Source organism: Podarcis bocagei (genome assembly GCF_964188305.1).
Source record: "Podarcis bocagei genome assembly, chromosome: 14".
Taxonomy (NCBI): domain Eukaryota; kingdom Metazoa; phylum Chordata; class Lepidosauria; order Squamata; family Lacertidae; genus Podarcis; species Podarcis bocagei.
The window spans coordinates 27188192-27209574 of record NC_138139.1 but is presented as its reverse complement, the minus strand read 5'-3'; the positions used below and the strand labels follow the sequence as shown (position 1 = coordinate 27209574).

General features: G+C 44.7%; 1 protein-coding gene across 7 annotated transcripts in view; it reads left to right on the top strand.

Moving 5' to 3' along the window:
* The window catches only part of MEGF11 (multiple EGF like domains 11), a 343630-nt gene that overhangs the window by 112825 nt on the left and 209422 nt on the right, over positions 1 to 21383 (top strand). For all 7 annotated transcript variants that reach the window (XM_081171061.1, XM_081171057.1, XM_081171059.1 and 4 more), the window contains exon 6: positions 960 to 1052. In XM_081171061.1, the coding sequence (XP_081027187.1) occupies positions 960 to 1052 (93 nt within the window). The remainder of the gene's footprint in view (positions 1 to 959; positions 1053 to 21383) is intronic.

Below are 21383 nucleotides of genomic sequence, written 5' to 3'. Positions count from 1 at the left end.
CAATACAATACAATACAATACAATACAATACAATACTGATTTGCTGTTTTTGTTGCACAAAAGTAACAAAATATTGTTCACACATTTAGCAATTTTGTGAATTATTTTCTTTTTCAAATGGCAGACGTGGGCCCCCAGATTCAGACTGGGAACCCGGTAGTGATGTTGGGGGTGTTTGTGGCTTTAACCCTTTAATTCTCCCCCAGACTGTAATTCTGATTCTTCCCAGTCTCCTTGCATCCACTGGAAAGCTTCCAGTGGCACAAAGATACCCCTCCAATGTAAATAGTAGGTTGGAACTTCTAGCCTGGATTAGTACGGCGGCGGCGGGGGGAGGGGTAATGCCCTCTAAATCTGCATCAGGATCCTCACAGAGATCAGGTCTTCTGATTGTGTGAATGCAACATCGTCTGGTTAACCCTGAGCTTAGATCTTGATCAAAGCAACATCAGTTTTCCAGATCCTGCAGGGTTTGACCTCTCCCTGCTGTATCTGAATCTAGTGAATAGTTTAGTTCGGACATAACACTAAACCATTGTTTTTTATTGCTGGAACAAGGTGCAGGGAGCTTCAGACTTACGCATGCCCCACCTCTCTTTCAGTGCAGCTGTAAGGAGGGGCTAAGGCTCATTCTGGTAACACTAAACCATGGTTTAGCATTACATCCAAACAAACCATTATGCCTTAATAGCTCTTGAGCAGAGCCAGGCGAGATGGTGAAGTCCTCATCTAAGGCATGTTCAGTGCACTGTGGAGGCTCAGCCCAGATGGTTTGGGTTCATTGTGTGTGTGTGTGTGTGTGTGTGTGTGTGTGTGTGAAAAATATATTGCCATACGTTATAAAACCCTTAAGGATGCAGACAAGTACAAAAATATCTGCTGATAATCTACACAAATCATACCCCTGCTCCCCTTGCATTGCAACATAACAAATATATGATTTTCTTCCCTGTTTCCAGCTCTCTGCACAGAAGAATGTGTCCACGGAAGGTGTGTTTCTCCCGACACGTGTCACTGTGAACCTGGCTGGGGGGGCCCAGATTGTTCCAGCGGTGAGTAGAAAACACAGCATTGATTCTCCATAGCCTTCCTACATAGACGTCCCAAGAGGACAGTGCCTTATGGTAAATCTTTTGGTTTCATTTGTCTATCCTGAGATGAGAACAACAATGCAAACGAAGCAGCAAATCTGTTACTGTTTTTATCCTGTTATTTATTTATTTATTTATTTTGGTCAGTTGGTTTTGATAATGTCTTGAATGCACCATGACTCATTTGTTGCTCGCTGTCCAAGCATATAAGCATCTTCTGTTGAGGTTGAGCTTCTGTAGTAGGGAGGTTATTCCATTTCCCCATTACTGGGTTCTTTCTGCTATATGGGGTGTGTGTGTGATTCTTCTCTCCACCCACCCGCCTTGGCACCCAGATATAAAAGCTGTAGTGGTTGCTGAACGGAACGTGGTTGTTCAAGTGCTGCAGACCCTTTATGGTTTGACGTCTATGTCATCGTTACTGGTAAGCTTTGCAGAGCTTCCTTCTCCTCCTGGCTTCATGCTATCTTGCTCTTTCCTTCTTCTTTTTAACCGTTGCAAACAAAGCCATGCCTTGCACTGGGGCTGGTTCCAGGGCTCAGGTGGCCCATGCCAAACAGCTGTCCTATGGGACTGCCTCCCACTCCTGATGCCTACTCTGAGTTTTTAATTAGCGTTATCTTCCCCACCCTGTCCCTTAGCACTAGAGCATCTAATGGCTTCTGGATATCATATTGTATTTGCCCCACACCCCAAAAGCCTTGAAAGTTGAGTCATTCCTGAGCAGTATTTGTATGTAGGACTATGGATGCCACTGATGCTTTCATCCTCAAGGACAATTTCTAGGACCTTAGAGGCAAACCCAAAGTTCATTTTTTAAAAAAAGAAATAAATATTATTATTATTTAGTAATGTTAGCAGGAGTTAGTAGTGGGATCTCTCAGGGCACTTGTGCCCCAGTACCTATTTGAATTTGCCTCGTTTTTGTGCTGGGCCTCCTGAATATACAGGCAGATTCTTGCCCCCCCCCCCAGTGCAGCCTTTGACCTGCCTGGTGCTCTCTGGATATTTGGGGCCACAGTGCCCCATCAGCTCCAGCCATTATGGCCTTTGTGGGAAGGTTGGCCTAGTCCATTGTCATTTACTGCCAGGGACTTCAACATTGCACAGCCTAACATTTTTTTAATCCCAGCATATCTGAACTTCTGTGGTCCCCTGGTATACATTAAGTTTTATGAAACAGCTGAGTATACTTGTTTTATGATTTGTGCGTTTAAATTTTTATTTTTTAGTTAGGGCATCATTTTGTTCATGAAGAACATGGTATTTAATTCTTTGATTACTAATAAGATGCCCTTATAATGAGGATGATTAACATTGAGGCGTAACTAATGTCTTAAGGCATTAATTTCTTTAAAGAGGGTATGCTCTGAATAACATAATAAGCTAAGGAATTTCTTGCTGGGTCAGATGAAGAGCCACCTAGCACAACATGGATAGATAGAGGGTGATGATAGATAGACAGACAGACAGACAGACAGACAGACAGACAGACAGACAGATAGATATCTCTACCAGAATTCTAATAACCGGTAGTGTTGAGAATAGGTTCTATCCTATGGATGGACCACAGTCCATCTTCCTCTCCATTTCTAGAATGGCAGTGGCTCCCCAAGGTCTCATTCTGTCTCTACAGTTTGAAGTCTCTTTAAGTGGTGACCCAGGGACTGAACTTGGGACTTCCTGCATACGAAACAAGTGCGGAGTCACCGCTGATCTCCATCATCATGCAGCTCACGTACTGGTTATTGTGTTTTACATAAGAAACTCAAGTCACAGCAAGGTTACACTCTCTCCTTGTTCTGCTCTACCACTTTAGGAGCCCACTTTCTTAAAAAAAAAACCACAACAACCACAACATTGTTCTCAGGAAGCTTGTTTATGAAACAAGAGTAAAATATGCTTTTGAACAATTCTCTTTTCTCTTTAAAGGAACAGTCAAATGGGGCATATAGTTATGGTTTTTCAAATACATTTTTGGTGCTATAGCTTTGGACGTTTATCTGTTTTGCTCAGGGGAACTGGGGCAGTTAATATCAGCAAAACTCGTTATGGCTTTATCCTCTCGGAAGGATAACTTCTGTGCACCTGCATCCCAACTGACAAAAGAAGGCCAAATTTGTCTGATCTTCTGCTAATTTGGCAAATCACCCCATTTGCTGGCTTGGCAGACTCATTCTAGAACGTGTACTTGAAAGTAAACATCAGAGTTACGCAATATAAGGTGACACATCTATTTCTCCAAATAATGGTAATAATCTTGTTAACTCTGCTGGAACAGATGGGTAAATAATACAGCTCTGTCCAATAAACACATTGTAGTTAACTGAGTGGGTGGCCTCCCTTCTATTCTGGGTATCGATTAGAAATTTCAACAAACATCTGTGGAGATGAAGATGATGATGGAATGGTATTTTGGTTCTTTCTGTTGGAAGGCTGGAACACTCCCTCTTGTGCATCACAGATTTGGGTTTGAAGGATTATGGAAGCACATTGACTAACAAGAAGCATTTTCTCTCCCTTCCTGAAATATACTCGGAGTTGAGAGTGGATTTCATGCTCTTTATTCAGCTCATAGTGGTGAGGAGGAATGAATGTTCCCCCAAAATATCTGCTTTATATACATTATTTACACAATGGGCTGCACGTGATTGGCTAATTCCAGGATTCTCCTGTAGGCCAATCAGGTTGTGGATTCACTTCCACCTGGAGCTGGATTGGGTGGCTCCTGCAGATCAATCAGACTGCTGCATTTTGGATTCTATTCAACTCAGTACATAACACCTCCCAAGTCCATATGGCTATGCAGGTAGCTGAAAGTTTTGGTTATGGAGGCTGGGATTACAGTAGTTGAAGAGTGAGGATGTAGTTTATGGCTGTATCCAGGGAATTCCTAAAGGGTTACACTGATCCTGAGGAAAGAAAGGGATGTGTCTGGGGGAACTGAAAGAGTAGGTGGGAAACCTTGTTTGAACAGGAAGCAAAAAAGGGTGTGCATGAGGAATGGGTTGCCTAATTGCCCAGGCAAGGGATTTCCTAGCACAGGCTCCCAGTGAGTGGCCAGAACTGAGTGTGGATCACACCCAATAGAGACTGCTCCGAAGTGGATGAAAACTAGTTGAACTGGAAGTGCCAGGGATTGAACCTGGGACCTCCTGTGTGCAAAGCAGGTGCTTTACCCCTGAGCCACACCCGCTCTAGGCATGGGCACTCACAGCTGCCAATAAGTGGTGTACGGTTCCACTTAAGGATGTTAAATTCCCTTGTCTTAAAGACGGGGGAATCTTTTCCTCAGAAGGCAGGCTGATAAGAGCTAGCAAGTCTGGATGAAATACTGAGTGGCTATTAATAGAAAAGCTTTTTAAAAGCCCTTGGTAAAAATGATAGGGAAATATTGCCCAGAAGTCATATTATTCTGGATTAGTCTTTTTATCATCTTTTCTTTTCCTCTTTTTCTTTTTGCCCACAGACACAATGCATACTTCTGTTATACGTATGGTTTGGGGGCAAATGACAGGGTGGGGCAATGGCAGAGCCGTAAAAACTCCAGTTGGTGTAACAAAGACAAGGCATGGATAAGGTTCCAGCCTCTATATAGGTATTTGCACCCTTGTGCAGACATTCTGCATTGTTCCTCTTTACGCTTGTTGTTTATTATTTTATCATTTCTTGAATCTCTATCCCACCCCTCCTTCCCCTTGAAGGAGCTCAGGGTGGTGGTGATGAATTGTGATGGTGGCAGCAGTCCCTGTTCCCTCCATGAACCAACAAAGATGTATGTCCACATTTGCATAATCTGCATACTGAAAAATGCAGTCCACACTGAATACCCGTACAGGGCTTTGGACAAATACCATTATGTGAATCACAAAAGGCCACTAATTTGGGAAGGGGATTTCTCTCTTTAAATTGAAACCCTCTTTACATTAAATATTCCAGCTTTTAAAAATAATTAGGAATATTAAAGCACTGACAATGATGGAGAAGGAAGCATTATTCATAACTTTTATTTCCGCTCACTGGGCAAAGATCCAGCATATTTCATTTGCGAGAGGGTTTTTTTGGAGGCTGTAGGGAGAGGGATGTTAGCCAACTCCTAAATTAACTATTCTCTGGTAGCCTTTGCAAACGTTACCCTGGGATTAGCCTTGATATCTCAGTGTACTCTTTTCATTAAATATAATTACTGCATTTGTTAGTCTTGGAGATTTGGATGTCTTCATATCCCACTGGTGAATTCTGGAGAACTTGGGTTGTGAGCCTTAGAACAGTTTCCTCCTCCCCAATCTGGTACCAGATGTTTTGGACGATAGCAGGCATTCCCCCACCCCCACCCCTGCAGCACCATCTGCCTACCGCAGATTCTGGCTTCCACAATCTAGGAATGGGGTTAGTTCAGTGGTAGAGCATCTGCTTTGCATCCAGAAGGTTTTGGGTTCAATTCCTGGCATCTCCAGATAGGGCTGGGAATGCCTCCTGCCTGAAACCCTGAAGAGCTGCTGCCTGTCAGAGCTGTAGCCTGTTCTGCTTTGATACTTCCTGGCAGCTTCCTCTTCTGAGCTCTTTCCCCATCTGCATCACAGTTTCTATCTGCCCCCCCTTTCCTTTCTGACTTTCTCCACCAAACTCTAAACATGGCAACATAGAAAGCTGCCTTGTTCTGAACCAGACCATTGGCCTATTGAGCTTAGTATTGTCTACCCTGACTGGCAGCAGCTCTCCAGGGTTTCAGGCAGGGGTATCTCCCAGCCCCACCTGGAGATGCCATTGGGGAGTGCACCTGGCAACTTCTGCATGCAAGCCACTGGGACATTGCCCATCCCTCCTAAACTGGTGGTGGTGCCCTCATACCATCAGTGTTTGGGGCATGGCCCACTTGTTGAAAACGAACGATCCGCAATCCCATCCTCCAAACTGCTGGTCTCTTGTAGCCCTTATGATGGACCATAAATCTCATTAAAGAGTTTGGTGCTTGTCAAGGTTGAAGTGACTTTTAGAGACAGTTTATCAATAGGGAAAGGGAGTCTGTGCCATATTTGACTCGGCATGGCGTCTTGCCTACACTGTATGCTGGCTGGCAGGCAGTTGCCTGTGCCTCCAGGCCTTGCTTTGATTTCATATCAGAAATCAGTAATATATAGAGGCTTGATTACCATACCAATGAAAAACAGAAGTGGCGAGGTTCATCTGTTTTATATATAACAAAGACAACTGTTGAAATGAATTGTTTCCAAGGTCTTAATAATGTTAAAGGGGAATCATATCTAGCCAGTAAGAAGTTTCCAGCCCTCCCTCCCTCTCTCTCTTTTTTAAATGGCTTTTAAGTCTCACCCCCTCCACCCTGGTGACATTTTAATTCATTCAACCTGAGCTTTGGTTGTTCAGATGCAGAAGAAAAGTGGCAAATGCTCAGTGCAAACCTTTCCTGCTCACCTGCTCGATGATTTCAAAGCAATTAACTTCAAACAGCAGCAGCAGGCTGGTTTGGGGCTTCCTGTGGAGCAGCGCAAAGCCGTTGGGGATATACCTGGCTTTAAGCAGAGGCTCTCGTGGTTATGAGTGGCGGACATCCAGATTGATCAGTGTTCAGTACGACAAGTACATAAGCATGGCATTAGAGTACTCTTCAGCAAATGTCCTTCATACACAAGAGTAGCCTTTGGTATGTGGAAAGCTGTGCTGTCACATTTGAAATGAACCACATGTTAGAGCAGAGGGAGGGACATCAGACCTGGGCACCAAATACAGCCCTCTGAGACTTTCCCTAGCTAGCCTACAACCCACACCGGCTCTGCTTCACCTTAGTGCTTAAAGCCCTAAAATGATTTAGACCCCAAATATCTGAGAGAGCACTTCCTTCCCTACAGATCAGTGTTAAGATCAGTTGAGGGGGCCTTTTTGACAGTTTCACCCCCCCTCAGAAGTTTGGGTGTGGTGATGGCCCTGGAAAGGGTATTCACTGTGGCAGCCCCAACAGTGTAAAATTCCCTCCCCACAGACATCCATCTGCCACCTTCATTATATAGTTCTGTCATGTGCTGAAGGAGGGACGCGGGTGGCGCTGTGGGTTAAACCACAGAACCTAGGACTTGCCGATCAGAAGGTCGGCAGTTCGAATCCCTGCACCAGGGTGAGCTCCCGTTGCTTGATCCTTGCTCCTGCCAACCTAGCAGTTCAAAAGCACGTCAAAGTGCAAGTAGATAAATAGGTACCACTCCGGCGGGAAGGTAAATGGCGTTTCCGTGTGCTGCTCTGGTTTGCCAGAAGGGGCTTAGTCATGCTGGCCACATGACCCGGAAGCTGTACGCTGGCTCTCTTGGCCAATAAAGCGAGATGAGCGCCGCAACCCCAGAGTCGGCCACGACTGGACCTAATGGTCAGGGGTCCCTTTACCTTTTACCATGTGCTGAAGATGCTCCTCTTTACTACTACTACTACAACAACAACAACAACAACAACAACAACAACAACAACATTTTATTATTTATACCCCACGCATATGGCTGGGTTCCCCCAGCCACTCTGGGCGGCTTACAGCACATATAAAAACATAATAAAACACGAAACATTAAAAACTTCCTGATACAGGGCCACCTTTAGATGTCTTCTAAAAGTTGTGTAGTTATTTATCTTCTTGACATCTGATGGGAGGGCGTTCCACAGGGTGGGCTTTGCTACCGAAAAGGCCTTCTACCTGGTTTCCCATAACTTCACTTCTTGCAGTGAGGGAATAGTCCCTTAGAGGTGGACCTCAGTGTCCAGGCTGAACGATGGGGGTGGAGACACTCCTTCAGGTCCCTTGAGCTATATACTTTTAGGGCTCACCCTATTATTGTGACTGTTACTTCTTTTGAACTGCATTTAATTCTGTATTTTGAAATTGCTGTCACCTGCCCTGGGGCCTTCTAGTGAAGGGTGGGTCATAAACCAACTAAATAACAAAAATAAACACAAGGGGAAATTACATTATTTAAGCTACCCTGAAAACCTGCATAAAAGGCTGTTGTTTGTTTGTTTGTTGTTTCAAAATTGGTCTCTTCAGAGTGTTTGTGTGGCTCTGAGCTATATTCCAGATCAGATTCCGCACCTTAAAGGAACATTTCCAAAAAGCCATTGGTAGTGCTTAAGGACCACAACTCTGACCTAGACCTAATTTCCTTTTTCATATGTAACTTTTTCATTGAATTTTTGAAGAAACAGTCCATTGTCAAAGCACTGTAATTACCTAGACCTAATTTTGAGGTTGCTGGCAACTCTTGACATTGGGGGCACTTCACAGTAAGACAGTCCTGATATCTGCAGCCTTTTGCAAAAAGGGAAAGGGTGATTAAAAAAAAAATCTAAACTCTGAAGGCGATACATGAAAAGCAAAGTAGATTTTCCAGCTGGTTGACCTGTATCCACAGGAAACCACAGGAGGGGCAAGTGCTCTTGTGTTCGAATCCTGCTTGCTGGTTTCCCAGAGGCAACTGTTCAGCCACTGTGAGAACAGGATGCTGGACTAGATGGGCCATTGACCTGGTCCAGCAAGGTCTTTTTATGTTATTATGTTCTTATCCCCCTTGGGCTGCAAACCTAGTTTTCGTGCCAAGATCTTTAATTTAGCGATTCTTTGCTTGTTGTTGCTGTGGGAGGAAGAGGAGGAGGAAAGCACCCACGAGAATTTTTCATCTGAGAGAGGGGGAAGCTAGAGAGTGTGTACAAAGAATTATAGTACCAGCCACGGTGACAGGTTGGTCAGTAATCTGCACAGATAGTGTAGTTTTCATCACACTTCTCAGGACAAACTGTCATTAGAAGAGGAACCTATTTCATCTTTATCTCTGTCAAGAAAGAAAATAGCCAAGGTCATAACAGGCAAGTGTAATGTCTCAGCAAGATTCCTTTGAAGGTATATTCCTTGAGCAGCTGGGTGCTTGAACACTTGGAGATTTTCATGAATGAGAAGCACAGCTGGAAGATGGTTTTACAGAAGGCCGCATGTGGCTTGTTCCTACACACATGTATTTTCCATGTGTGGGGGGGGAGTTAACATATGGCACAGATCTTGGTCACTTAGAAACATTTGCTCAATCAATAACTCTCTATCCTTATCCCAGGCATAGGCAAACTCAGCCCTCTAGATGTTTTGGGACTACAACTCCCATCATCCCTAGCTAACAGGACCAGTGGTCAGGGATGATGGGAGTTATAGTCTCAAAACATCTGGAGGGCCGAGTTTGCCTATGCCTGCCTTATCCAGTCTGGGAAATGATAGGCTAGTAGAACGTTTGAATGGGAGGTTTTCATACACCTCTAATTGAGGGCTCAGTATGTTTTAGAGGGTGGGGGCATAAGGTGGAGTCATGTGCAGCTATTCTTACTCCTCATTGAATAAAGTTTTATCATCATTGATTAGAAGCATTTGCTTGAGGTTGTGCTGTTTACTCCCCCAGAAGCTATGATCTGAGTCAAAGATGATTTGGCCCATCAAACTCTTGACAGGTAACAGAGGCCTTTGGAATGGGTTTGAGGAACACAGCAAGTCAGATCCATCAAGTTCTGGTCCATCAAGTTCTGTATTCTCTGCACTGACTGGTAGCAACTTTCCAGGGTTTCTAACAAGAGTCCTATTTGGAGGTGTCAGGGATTGAACTTGTAGTTGTATGCTTGAAAAACAGTCTTCCCCAACCTGGATACCTCCAGATCTTTAGGACTGCAGCTCTCAATGAACTTTTTAGTGTAGAAAAATGGCGAGAAAGAGGTAACACTTCCGAATATCAGTTTCTGGAAATGGTGGGAAGTGCCCAGGTCCTGCTTGCAGGTTTCCTCACCTGTTTGGTGACTGTGAGAACAGGATGCTAGACTAGATGGGCCATTGGCTTGATCCAGCAAGCTTTTCTTGTGTTCTTATCTCCTCTGCCACACTGCAGTGATCTCTCCACTGCCAAGATAGTGAAAAAGAGAACAAAAAAACCCCCAACCTTCCGAAACAAACCCACAAGCAGTTGCAATTTAAAACAAAGTAAAACCATCAATAATGGGACGTGGGTGGCGCTGTGGGTTAAACCACAGCACCTAGGGCTTGTCAATCAGAAGGTCGGCGGTTCGAATGCCTGCGACGGGGTGAGCTCCCGTTGCTTGGTCCCTGCTCCTGCCAACCTAGCAGTTCGAAAGCACATCAAAGTGCAAGTAGATAAATAGGTACTGCCCTGGCGGGAAGGTAAACAGTGTTTCTGTGCGCTGCTCTGGTTCGCCAGAAGCGGCTTAGTCATGCTGGCCACATGACCTGGAAGCTGTATGCCAGCTCCCTCGGTCAATAAAGCAAGATGAGCACCGCAACCTCAGAGTCGGTCACGAGTGGACCTAATGATCAGGGGTCCCTTTACCTTAAAACCATCAATATGCCAATCCTATGTCTGAACCTGGGGCCGTGGTTTGTTTCACTCAAACCATGGTCAGTAAGCCAAGAACAAACCTTGGCTATCAGGTTTGGCCCCAATGCCAAGCCAGGGATTGTGGTTTGTTTCTCCCACGCATTGGCACGGAGGAGCAAAGCAGCCCAGATGAGCATGTTGATGGTGAACAAAGTATGGGGAAACTTTAGCTCTCTGGTTGTTGATGCACGACATTTTCCATCCTTCCCAGCCATTGGCCATGCTTGCTGGGACTGTTGGGAGTTGCAGTTCAGCAACATCTGGAGGGCCAGAGGTTCCCCACACCTGCAGCAAGCCTTTACCTTTAGTTTACTATAGCAGTATTTTTACGGTGGAAGATTGGTTACATCTTCGTTGTTGTCAAATGCAGCATCATTTTTTTTTTGAAAACTGCAAGTGGTTTTAAGATATGAATATGTGTGTAAAGCGTGGAGTGGGCGAGACTTGCATGCAAACAGCCTCCTGCATTAAAAGCAATCTGTCAGAAAACTGCCGGGTTTTACTGGTTTGATTGTGATGTCTTGTTTTCCAGCAGAGAAATCTGCTCCTCACCTGGTCCAATCATGTCCGTTTATGGGTGAGCACCTTTTATCTCCTCTGTGTGAGAAGGGGCATACACAGAAATAAAGATGATTAGGTTTGTGGCATTTATGAGGCAGGCAGAGCAGCTGAAAGGAAGAGAAGAGCAATTTGGGGGCAGGTTGGGGATTTTCAGAGCGACTTTCATTAACAGCAGGCAACATGTGCAATGCTGTGTGATGTGGTGAATGTGTTCTTAGACTAAGGCAGCACTTCCCCAGCTTGCTGCCCTCCAGATGCTTGGAACTACAACTCCCATGAACCCTAGTCCACATGGTCATGTGGGCTAGGGTTGATGGGGGCCTGTAGTTCAAAGCATCTGGAGGGCACCAGATTGGGGTAGACTGGTTCAAATTCTTGCTGAGCCAGAAAGCTTGCCTTTCTCACTCACTCTCTTCAACTGCATGTGATAGTGAGGATTACAGTTAATTTATTAATCACTACCTAAACCACAGACTGAAAGCAATTCATACGTACGTAAGATAATTGAAAACAATGAATATGTTTAAAACAAGACAGGAGGGGAAAAATCTCTTTACAGTAAGCCTGCAACTTACCAGAGGGTTTGGTTCCCTTGAACTGCATGCGATAAAGAAAGAAATGTATAGTAAACTAAGAAGGTCGCTTTAAAAAGGTCAGTGTAAAAAAAACCCAAGCAGTTAACAGTGAATGGTGGCTGCATTGCTTTGTTTTCCTCTTCTGAGTTTGATGTTGCTTCAGGAAATGAAATCACAAGAAGGGGTGCGGGGGGTGGGGTTGACCGGTAGCCAGATGAAGATGATGAGCTTGGTCGTAGTTCAACATCAGAGCTGTTGCTGCTCCCCCCCTTTTTTTCTTTTGGTTTTTAAGATATGGTGATTGGCAACTGCCGCTCATCTGGAGCTCATCACACATTTCTTTGTAGGGTCTCAAAGTGTATGTAATCCCATGGGTGATTTTTCAGGCTGCGTTCCATGGAGGAATCATATCATTCACGTGCTTAATTGCACAGAAGATTTTTGCAGGTTCCAGCTTGCTGCCTCATGCTCAGCATCAACAACACCATCTTCACCCTTGGTGTCTGTGCATGATTTCACCGGTTTCTCAAGCTCTTCATCAGTCAGTGTTTGTGCATAGCCCTTGATGGACTATCCCACTTCTTCCTGGAGAAGATAAACAAAGCCATCACCACCCACTTAACTTGCCGTGTGCACAATGTCTCCCACTTCATTGTCCACCCTGGGAAATCGAGTGAAATTGTGCATACGTTCCTTCCATAAGTTCTGCCTGTGTACATTCATTGTTGCAGATTTGATTAGATCTATTGCTTGCTTGATTTAAGTAATACAATGGGCAATGTTGAAGGACTTCCAGCATGCCATGAGATATAGACCAGCAGTCATTATATTAAGGATCCATGAGAAGGTGGACTTTGTGTGATTTGCCTTGAAGCAGTGAGTCCAGAGGGAGGTTGTGTTGGGGGTGGGCTTACTGTAGTTGTTTTCAGAAAGTGCAGGTAATGGGCACCTGTCAGATCTTGACAGGAATGTTACTTAGCAGAACAGGGCCAGCCACACTAAAAGCCCTCCTCTGAGTTACTGCGGAGTGGGCTTCTGATATCTCCTTTTGCATGCACACACACCCAGAGCCTACAGAGATTTGCAGGGATAAAAAATGAATGCATTTTTCTATAGAAAAATATCTCATACTTACTTGTTTCATTAATTGCATTATAAACAAACAAACAAAAACTTCTATTGAATTTGCCTGGGATACATCACCTCCCTTTGGGGGGGGGCTGCACCTTATTTAGCTCTTGCCATTCCTGTCCTATTTAATCACATTCCTGAGTACCATTCAGAAAACTAGGACCCAGAGCTGCACCATCTTGTAAATGGATGGCTAGCTTCATGGCAGAGAAAGGGGGGTGGGGTGCTGACTCTGCAGTTATCAATGAAATTCAGAGCATTGTGATGGTTCAGCTTTTCACTTGCAAGTTTTGTATAGGGCACAACTAGGTTAAACCTGTTTGACTTCAAATATGGCTGAGAGTGCACCCAACTTTGGAAATAAAGACCAATCAATTAAGAGAAGTTTGCTGGTCCTGGGGCCCCTTAAATCCAGAAAATGGAGAGGCTCCCTCCAGCAGATAGGCAAATAGATTCCTTTCCTTTCCCTTCTCATCCTGCCACTCTCACCTACCTTTTAAAAAGTGGGGTTTTTTTTAATTCCAAATGATCTCCAGCTGCTGCCAAGCTGCCTATTAATCACAACAAACCCAGCAGATTGTGTTTATCCTTCATTCTCCAAGGGGTGTTGAGGACATGCGTGTTGGCCGTGTGAGTCCATCCATGTTTTTAAAGGTCCCAGGGTGTCCAAGACAGCCTGAGCAAGGGCAGTCTGTGTCTAGCAGCAGGAAAACATAATAGGAAAACATATATAAACACTTACATAAATAAACAAAGAAAAAATCCCATCATAAAATATTGTATGCCTTTTCAAAGCAAATTATGAATTTTGTCAGACCAGATGAATTCATATATCAATGACCGAGACTTTATCTGGGTTAATGAAAATGTGATTTACTGTTCTACAATTCATTTCATGATCATTGGCTGGATTCTGCCCCACATTCTGATTTTTCAGGGTGATCTCTTCTCTTCCACCCGTGTCCCAAATGGAGAGGGTGACAGTGCATCCTACTTTATAGGGGATGTATCTCTGTCAAAGCTCAGTTTTTTTATTCAGAATTCATGGTGAAAATATATATTTTTTCACATGCGAGGCCCTTCATTTAGAGCTATCAGGATTGCCCCAAAAGTTTTATTTTAGATAATGGAGTTTCTAAAGGGAAAGAGGGGCTATGGTGGGGAAAATCTACTATATAGCACTTCTGAATGTCCAACTTTTCAGACGTTGACTCCTCACCGTATTCTTCTGAGACTGCAAGGTTGCCTGAGAGCAAGCTCCATTGACCTCACTGGGACTTAGAATTAAGTGTGCATAGGAATAAACTGTAAACCAGAGGTGTCTAACCTTTTTGGCCCAAGTACCACATTCACCGGCGGGACATGGGTGGTGCTGTGGCTTAAACCACAGAGCCTAGGGCTTGCTGATCAGAAGGTTGGCAGTTCGAATCCCTGTGACGGGGTGAGCTCCTGTTGCTCGGTCCCAGCTCCTGCCAACCTAGCAGTTCGAAAGCACGTCAAAGTGCAAGTAGATAAATAGGTACCGCTCCGGCTTAGTCATGCTGGCCACATGACCCGAAGGTGTTCGCCGGCTCCCTCGGCCAATAAAGCAAGATGAGCGCCGCAACCCCAGAGTTGGCCACAACTGGACCTAATGTCAGGGGTCCCTTTACCTTGACCACATTCACCCGTGACTATCTATTTGAAGGCTGCATGGCAGCAGTTGGTGTGGCTGTCCCACACTCCTTCATGCAAGCACACACAGAGCCTCCCTCAGCAAATCTGTACAATCTGAGAGGTGGGGTTATTGCTTCCTCTCCACTCATCAAACGATTAATCCTATGTCCAGGTTCACCCTAGTGCTGTGCCTACTTTAATTTTCTTCTCTTTTCATTTTGTCATTGCCACCCAAACTGGTAGGGTATTGGACCTTGCCCGGAAAGTTTACTGGGCAGTCAGATTTGGTTCCCAAGCTTGGAGGTAAGCCTCCCTTCTGTAGATCACTCTGAGCATTTGCTCATGATAGACCCTCCTGCCAGCAGTAATGCAACCGCTGCATTTCTTTGCAGGCTAAATGATGCTGCAAACAACTCTCACCCTCTCAGAATGTTCGCTCTCTTCCTCTGAAGTTCTTAAATTGCTAGTCTGAGCTGGGAGCCCCATCAAAGAGAAATATCCAGCCCTAACCTGCGCAATTCTTTTCTTCACTCCTCCAGATTTTTGGGGGTCTGCAAACCATCAGTCATGGTTCCGACTGAGCGAACGCTTTCAATTCTAACACTGCGCATTGCTAGCCTGAGCTGTGGGGGAGCTGAATCCCAGAACAACAAAACTCCCCTTCTCCAAGCTAGACTCAGCCTGGCATGCATCCCTCTGGTCTGGAATTCCTGCTAGCTTCAATGAGCAAAGATGAGGTGACTTGACCCTATGATCCCTACATGCCTAATCCCCTCAAGAGTGGAAATTGCCCCAGAAACCATGCCTGTCTACTGCTCACATGACCCCTCACTTGGATGATTGTGGGGGTGAAGCCCCCAATTTACCAACAGTAGCTACTTCTATTCCACGAGTAAACTTTTCTTTTTTAAAGGTTTTGATTTATTTTTGCAAATATGCAGAGATTTCATTTGCTTAATTCAGTTTACAGAATTTGGATTTTTTTTTTTTACCCAGCTGTGCCTTGTTTTGGACTGTGATTTTAAAGGTTACACTTGAAAGTGAATAATTAATTGAAAGGGTTCGTTTAAAGGAAAGCTTCTGAAGTTCCTACACTGATCACCCCCCCCCCCTTTACTGAATTTTACCTGCTGGAGGCTTACTCATTCATCACCCAGCATTAGGCATTTTGAACAGATGGCTTCTTGGAAAATGTGAAGGCTGATGGGGGGCTCTTTTGACTACATCCACATCTGGGCCTCTAAATCCAGCAGTTAGCAATGTTATTTTCTAGTGCAACAAGGTCATCACAAAGTAGGTTTGTGTCACCTTGCTATACAGTTGAAGGTGCAAATGTTTGCATTAGTGACTGGTACCCTTTGGGACTGGTGAGGCAGAAGACAGGGAACCCAACAGTAGGTGGAGACAGAGCCAATGGCAAGTAGAACCATCTCATTCTAGTTCTGTCCTCATGCACCTCTGCGGTGTTCTGCAAGTGCAACACTGAGACCGAGGAAGAGAAGGAACCTGAGAGCCCATGCCACCTCCTAAACTGATTCTAAGACAGGAGAATATAAGAAGAGCCTGCTGGATCAGGCCAATGGCTATCTAGTCCAACACTGTGTTCCCACAATGGTCAACTAGATGTCTGTGGGAAGCCAGCAAGCAGGATCTGACTGCACCTCTGTGCAGGATCCGATCTTACCTCTGTGGTTTCCAGTGACTGGTCTTCATAGAACCGTAGAATTGTAGAGTCGGAAAGGACCCCGAGAGCCATCTAGTCCAACCCCCTGCAATGCAGGGATCCTGCCCACAGTCTGGGTGGGCTCGAACCACCAACCTTCTGGTTAACAGTCAATATTCAGAAGCATTTCTCCCTCTGATTGTGGAGGCAGAGCATCATGGTTAGTAGCAATCAATAGCCCTCTCCTCCATGAATTTGTCCACTCCTGCTTAAAAGCCATTCGGGTTGGTAAAAGGTAAATGTAAAGGGACCCCTGACCATTAGGTCCAGCCGTGACCGACTCTGGGGTTTTGCGCTCATCTCGCTCTATAGGCTGAGGGACCCGGCGTTTGTCCGCAGACAGCTTCCGGGTCATGTGGCCAGCATGACTAAGCCGCTTCTGGTGAACCAGAGCAGCACACGGAAATGCCGTTTACCTTCCCGCTGGAGCGGTACCTATTTATCTACTTGCACTTTGACGTGCTTTCAAACTGCTAGGTTGGTAGGAGCAGGGACGGGCGCTCACCCCGTCACGGGGATTCGAACTGCCAACCTTCTGATCGGCAAGTCCTAGGCTCTGTGATTTAACCCACAGCGCCACCCGCGTCCCTATTCAGGTTGGTAGCCATTAATATTTCCTGTAGGGAGAGTTCCATATTTTAACTATAAGCTGTATGAAGAAGTTATTTCTTTTGTCTGTCCTGAATCAGCACCGATTCTATTTCCTTGGATGTCCATGAGTTCTGGAGTTATGAGAGAGAGAGCAAAACTTGTTTCTCTACCCACTTCACATAATTTTATAAACTTCTATCACAGGGGTCAGCAAACTTTTTCAGCAGGTGGCTGGTCCACTGTCCCTCAGACCATGTGGTGGGCCAGACTGTATTTGGAAAAAAAATATGCACGAATTCCTATGCCCCACAAATAACCCAGAGATGCATTTTAAATAAAAGCACACATTCTACTCATGTGAAAACACCAGGCAGGCCCCACAAATAACCCAGAGATGCATTTTAAATAAAAGGACACGTTTTAAATAAAAGGACATGTTCTACTCATGTAAAAGCACGTTGATTCCAGGACCATCCGCAGGCCGGATTTAGAAGGTGATTGGGCCGGATCCAGCCCCCGGGCCTTAGTTTGCCTACCCATGTTCTATCACCTCACCTCTTACTTGCCATTTTGCTAAACTAAAAAATGCTGCAGCCTCAATCTTTCAAGCCCCAAAGTCTTGGAAACAGACAATCAGGGGAACAGCTACAGAGGTCAGAGAGACGAGCAGAGAGGCCTCCAGGAACACAGCACATCACTTCTGGGAGAGCAAGGGGGGAATGGGCAGACACTTGAGCTATCAGCAGGAAGCAGGTGTTGCAGCTTTCTCTTGGAAGGCGCAGAAAAGTAGAAAGAGGCAGCGAGGCAAGAGCAGAAAGGAGAAACGACAGAGCTATCAGTGGTTGGCAAGAAGACAAGTTGTGTCCCCCGCCTTTTTAAAAGACTTCAGAAAAAGAGAAGAAAATCCCTTATGTGCAAGGCAAAACACCTCAGACCTCACACGGGGGAAAGGAGCTGGAATGCCTTTTTATCATCCAAACCATTTAACGTTGAAGTGAGGAACAGGCCTCATGATTGTAAACTGGTGGTAATAATCTGACAGTGGAAGGGAGATAGAGATGAGTGTTACCTCTCAAGAGGCATTCATCTGCACGCCGCCCCCCCCCTCCAACCAGCCTGCAAAGGTATCCGCTAAAGTGTTTATGAAGGGTGTAAAGATCTATTTTATCGGCATTGTCGGTGCTAGAGGCTCAATAAACATTGTTTAATGTTTAAACACAATCTACTGGAAGCGATTTTGTGTTAGCTGCCGAAACGGCTGCTTTCTGCTGTGGAAAATGTATGAAGGTGGGTGGGAGAGGAAGAAGGGGGGGGGAGAGTAATGCCACCTTTCTGCATTGCACCTTTTTCCGGTTCATTTCAGACAGAGTATCAGAAACTGAGCCCTCTGAGGAAATTGGTCCCGGCCTTGTGAAACCAAGGACCCTGTTCTTGTATTGGGATGGATGACTCTTGTCAATTTCAGTTTCTCTCAGTTTCCCATTTTCCCAGCCTGAAATTCAGTTCACCCCATTTTCACTTCAGTTCATAATTAAAAAAAAAAAGTTATCACAAACGTTGACCAGTATTTTATTGTGCCTTTCTCCTAATACGCACAGTTCGCATGTAATTCTTCCTTTTGCAAGGAACTTTTTCCTAACAGAATGCATTATTATGTGTTGTTTTAAAAAATATAAATGCACTTTATTTTTTGACACATATTTTGAGTAGATAACTACATCACAGAATTTGGAGAAACATGAATGTCAAAAGATACCTTCACTTCAGTTTGTGTATTGTGTTATGCATGGGCAAATTAGGCAGCTTCTCATTCAGATGTGAGCCAAGTTAAATCACTCCTCTGTCCCTCTTCAAGTGTTACCGCTTCCTGGATGTTTTTTGGTAGTTGCATGTCTTTTTCTGCAGTGCCTGAGTGGGAGCGCTTTCATGCTACTTTCCCGCAGAGTCTGATTGCTTGCTTTGTAGACAAGAAATTGATGGTTTGCTAGGCGCAGCAAAATATCAAAAACTTTGGAGGTGGTGGAACGGAAAACAGCTGGAAGAGTGGCGAGGGAAATGTTAAAGAGCATGTGGAAAGTCTCTGTCTGAGTGTAGCGCAGCCCTCATGGGAATTCAGAAACAAAGTCTGATCCTATTGAGCTATATCATGCACATGCCCTCATGAGCAGGGAGTGAGGGAGAGATTCATTCAGTTCCCTTTAAATGCAAACTTAACAAATTTGCACTTCCCCAAGCAATGCATAAACCAAAATACAAAACTCCTTTCTGTCTTGCAGCTCTCTGATCGAAGAAGCCATACAGATGCCTGTGCTAGTGAAAAGCACACACAAAAGGTGTATATTAATAAATGTAATGTGCAAAAGTTCATTTTATTAGGAAAAAAATGCTTGCAAAATGAATATATTAGGCAAACCTGTCTGCAAAAATAAAATAAAAATAAAATCATATAATGGATGTGAAAATATGTATGAACTTTCATGCCACCTTAAAAAAACCACAAACCTCACAAATGTATATGAAATTGGAGTTAAATGAACTTACAGAAATATATCCATCCTTCATGCCCCAGGAGTCTTCTAATATTTTCTGGTGTGACACAATCATGTATGTAATTTCTGCAATGGTGTAAATTAGATTTATGTCAGTACAAGGTGCTAACGGGCGAAGAGCAAGAAAGAAAAGCACCCTTTTGTGGAAAGACAGGGTGTAAATTTAAATAATAAACAGTGCTTTTCTGCAAGAGGGGTGGGCAACTAGCCAATTTTAGCCCTTTGCTACATATCCACATCCCTGGTTGTAGGAACTGCATCCATTGGAGCAGAGAGGGGTAGGGAGGTAGCCTGTGTGACTCTTGCATAAAAATGAGAACCCAGTATATACCCACAAAACCATTCAGTGTAGTGCCAAGCCACAAATGCTGGTGAGCTTTCCTGGCAACTGATTGTGGATGTCCCATTGTCAAGTACCTGTTCCATTTGCATTAGAAAATTGCTATACACAGTAGGGGTTGTGCCTCTGCAATGGAAGATAGAACTTGCACAGAGCACATCCTTCAGGTTTTGCTTTGATGTCACCCTAATAGTTGTCCAGTGGAGTTTGTTTTGTCTGCCTCCCTCCTGCTATAACGGGCAACTACATTCACGAACTTCTTAATCTGGGGAAGTGAAAATTGAAAGTCAACAGAAGCTTTGATGTTTCTCAAGATACAGCCTTTGAAAGCAATTGCACATGGAGCAAAAGGAACCTTTTAGCGTGTTATCTGTGTCCCCATCCTGAATTTTGTGATGAGTGAGCATGTGCAGTGGTAGAATGTAATTGCTTTTAAAGCAGGGGAATAGGCTTGGCCTTAGTCACTGCAAGTGTTTGTTTTTTGCCGTAATTAGGTAAATTCATCACTCTGTTAGCTTTTTAATTCGGAGCATAGGATGCTTACTGCCTCTTGTAGTTTTACAGCTGGGCTCTGGTTTGATGCCAGAGCCTACAGGTAAAGTGGCAAGCCGAGAGGCAAGTCTCATGACCATGGACAGCTCCAAGTGAGCAACTTGCTCCATGAAAGGAGCAGACTGGGACCTTTTATGCCTCTGTCTCCCATCTAGCTCCTCCATCCAGTTGTAAAGATTGTCAGCTCCTTGAAAGGCCAACCCCCTGGCCTGAAGACAAACACTCCATCTCTCTTCCACAGCCTCCCTCCAGGTGTGCTTCCAGCATAGCTGAACTGATGATGTTTTGCTGGGAGCCATCTGCTTCTTCAGGCTCAGGGGACGGTGTCCATGAGGGTCCAGGTTCTGATCCTATAGGTCCCTGGTAGTCTTGGAAGTTTCTCTATGAGTTGTTGTCCAACTGCCTCAGGTGCGGTGGTCTTCGTATTTTCCTCAGTCAGCTTTCAGTCCTGACTCAGATCCAGCTTCCTTTCTGGTGCTCCTGCAGCCTCTGATTCCCAGCCCTACCTGAAGATTCCTTTGGAGATTGAACCTGGGACCTTCTGCTTGGGCTGCTATGGCCTTTCCCCAGGAGTTGAAGATATCCATGGCAGAAGGAGATGGAGCCAACCACACAACATGCATTTGGATGTCACTCTGTGATCCCTGATGTTTCCTTACCATGGCCCTTGTATGGATTCATTAGAGCATCAGTTTTTGAAAGCCAGCTTGGAGGCTCTTTGGTCCTGAGATCACAGGCAAAGAGGATAAAGGCTGCTTGGATTCACTTTGTGTGTTGGAGTGACTGTCCTGGCAACCATGCCTGCACCGATTAACCAGACGCCTTTTCTTTAATTGAAATCATTAAAATGCCATTAGTGGAATTAGTGTTCTCTCTCTTGGCTTTACGATACTGAGCACTTGAAAGTAGCTTCTGCTGGTGAAGCAGTTTGCTGGAAAACTTAAGTTGTACGTAGAAGGGAAAGTGTGGGGTGGAGTTCAAAGTGTTCCAGATCCCCCATCTTGCAACATTTGGAGTTTACTTGGGATCTGGGATATGGTGTAGCCTTCCAGGTTTCACCAAGTTGTTGCAAGAACTGGAACATACCAGCATGAAAATGGCAGGTCTCTTCACATGCTAGCTTTTCCTAACTGGAAAAGTTACTGTACGCTTTATCAGTGAACTTACGTGACTCCTCTATGAGGAAAGGGTGCACCTT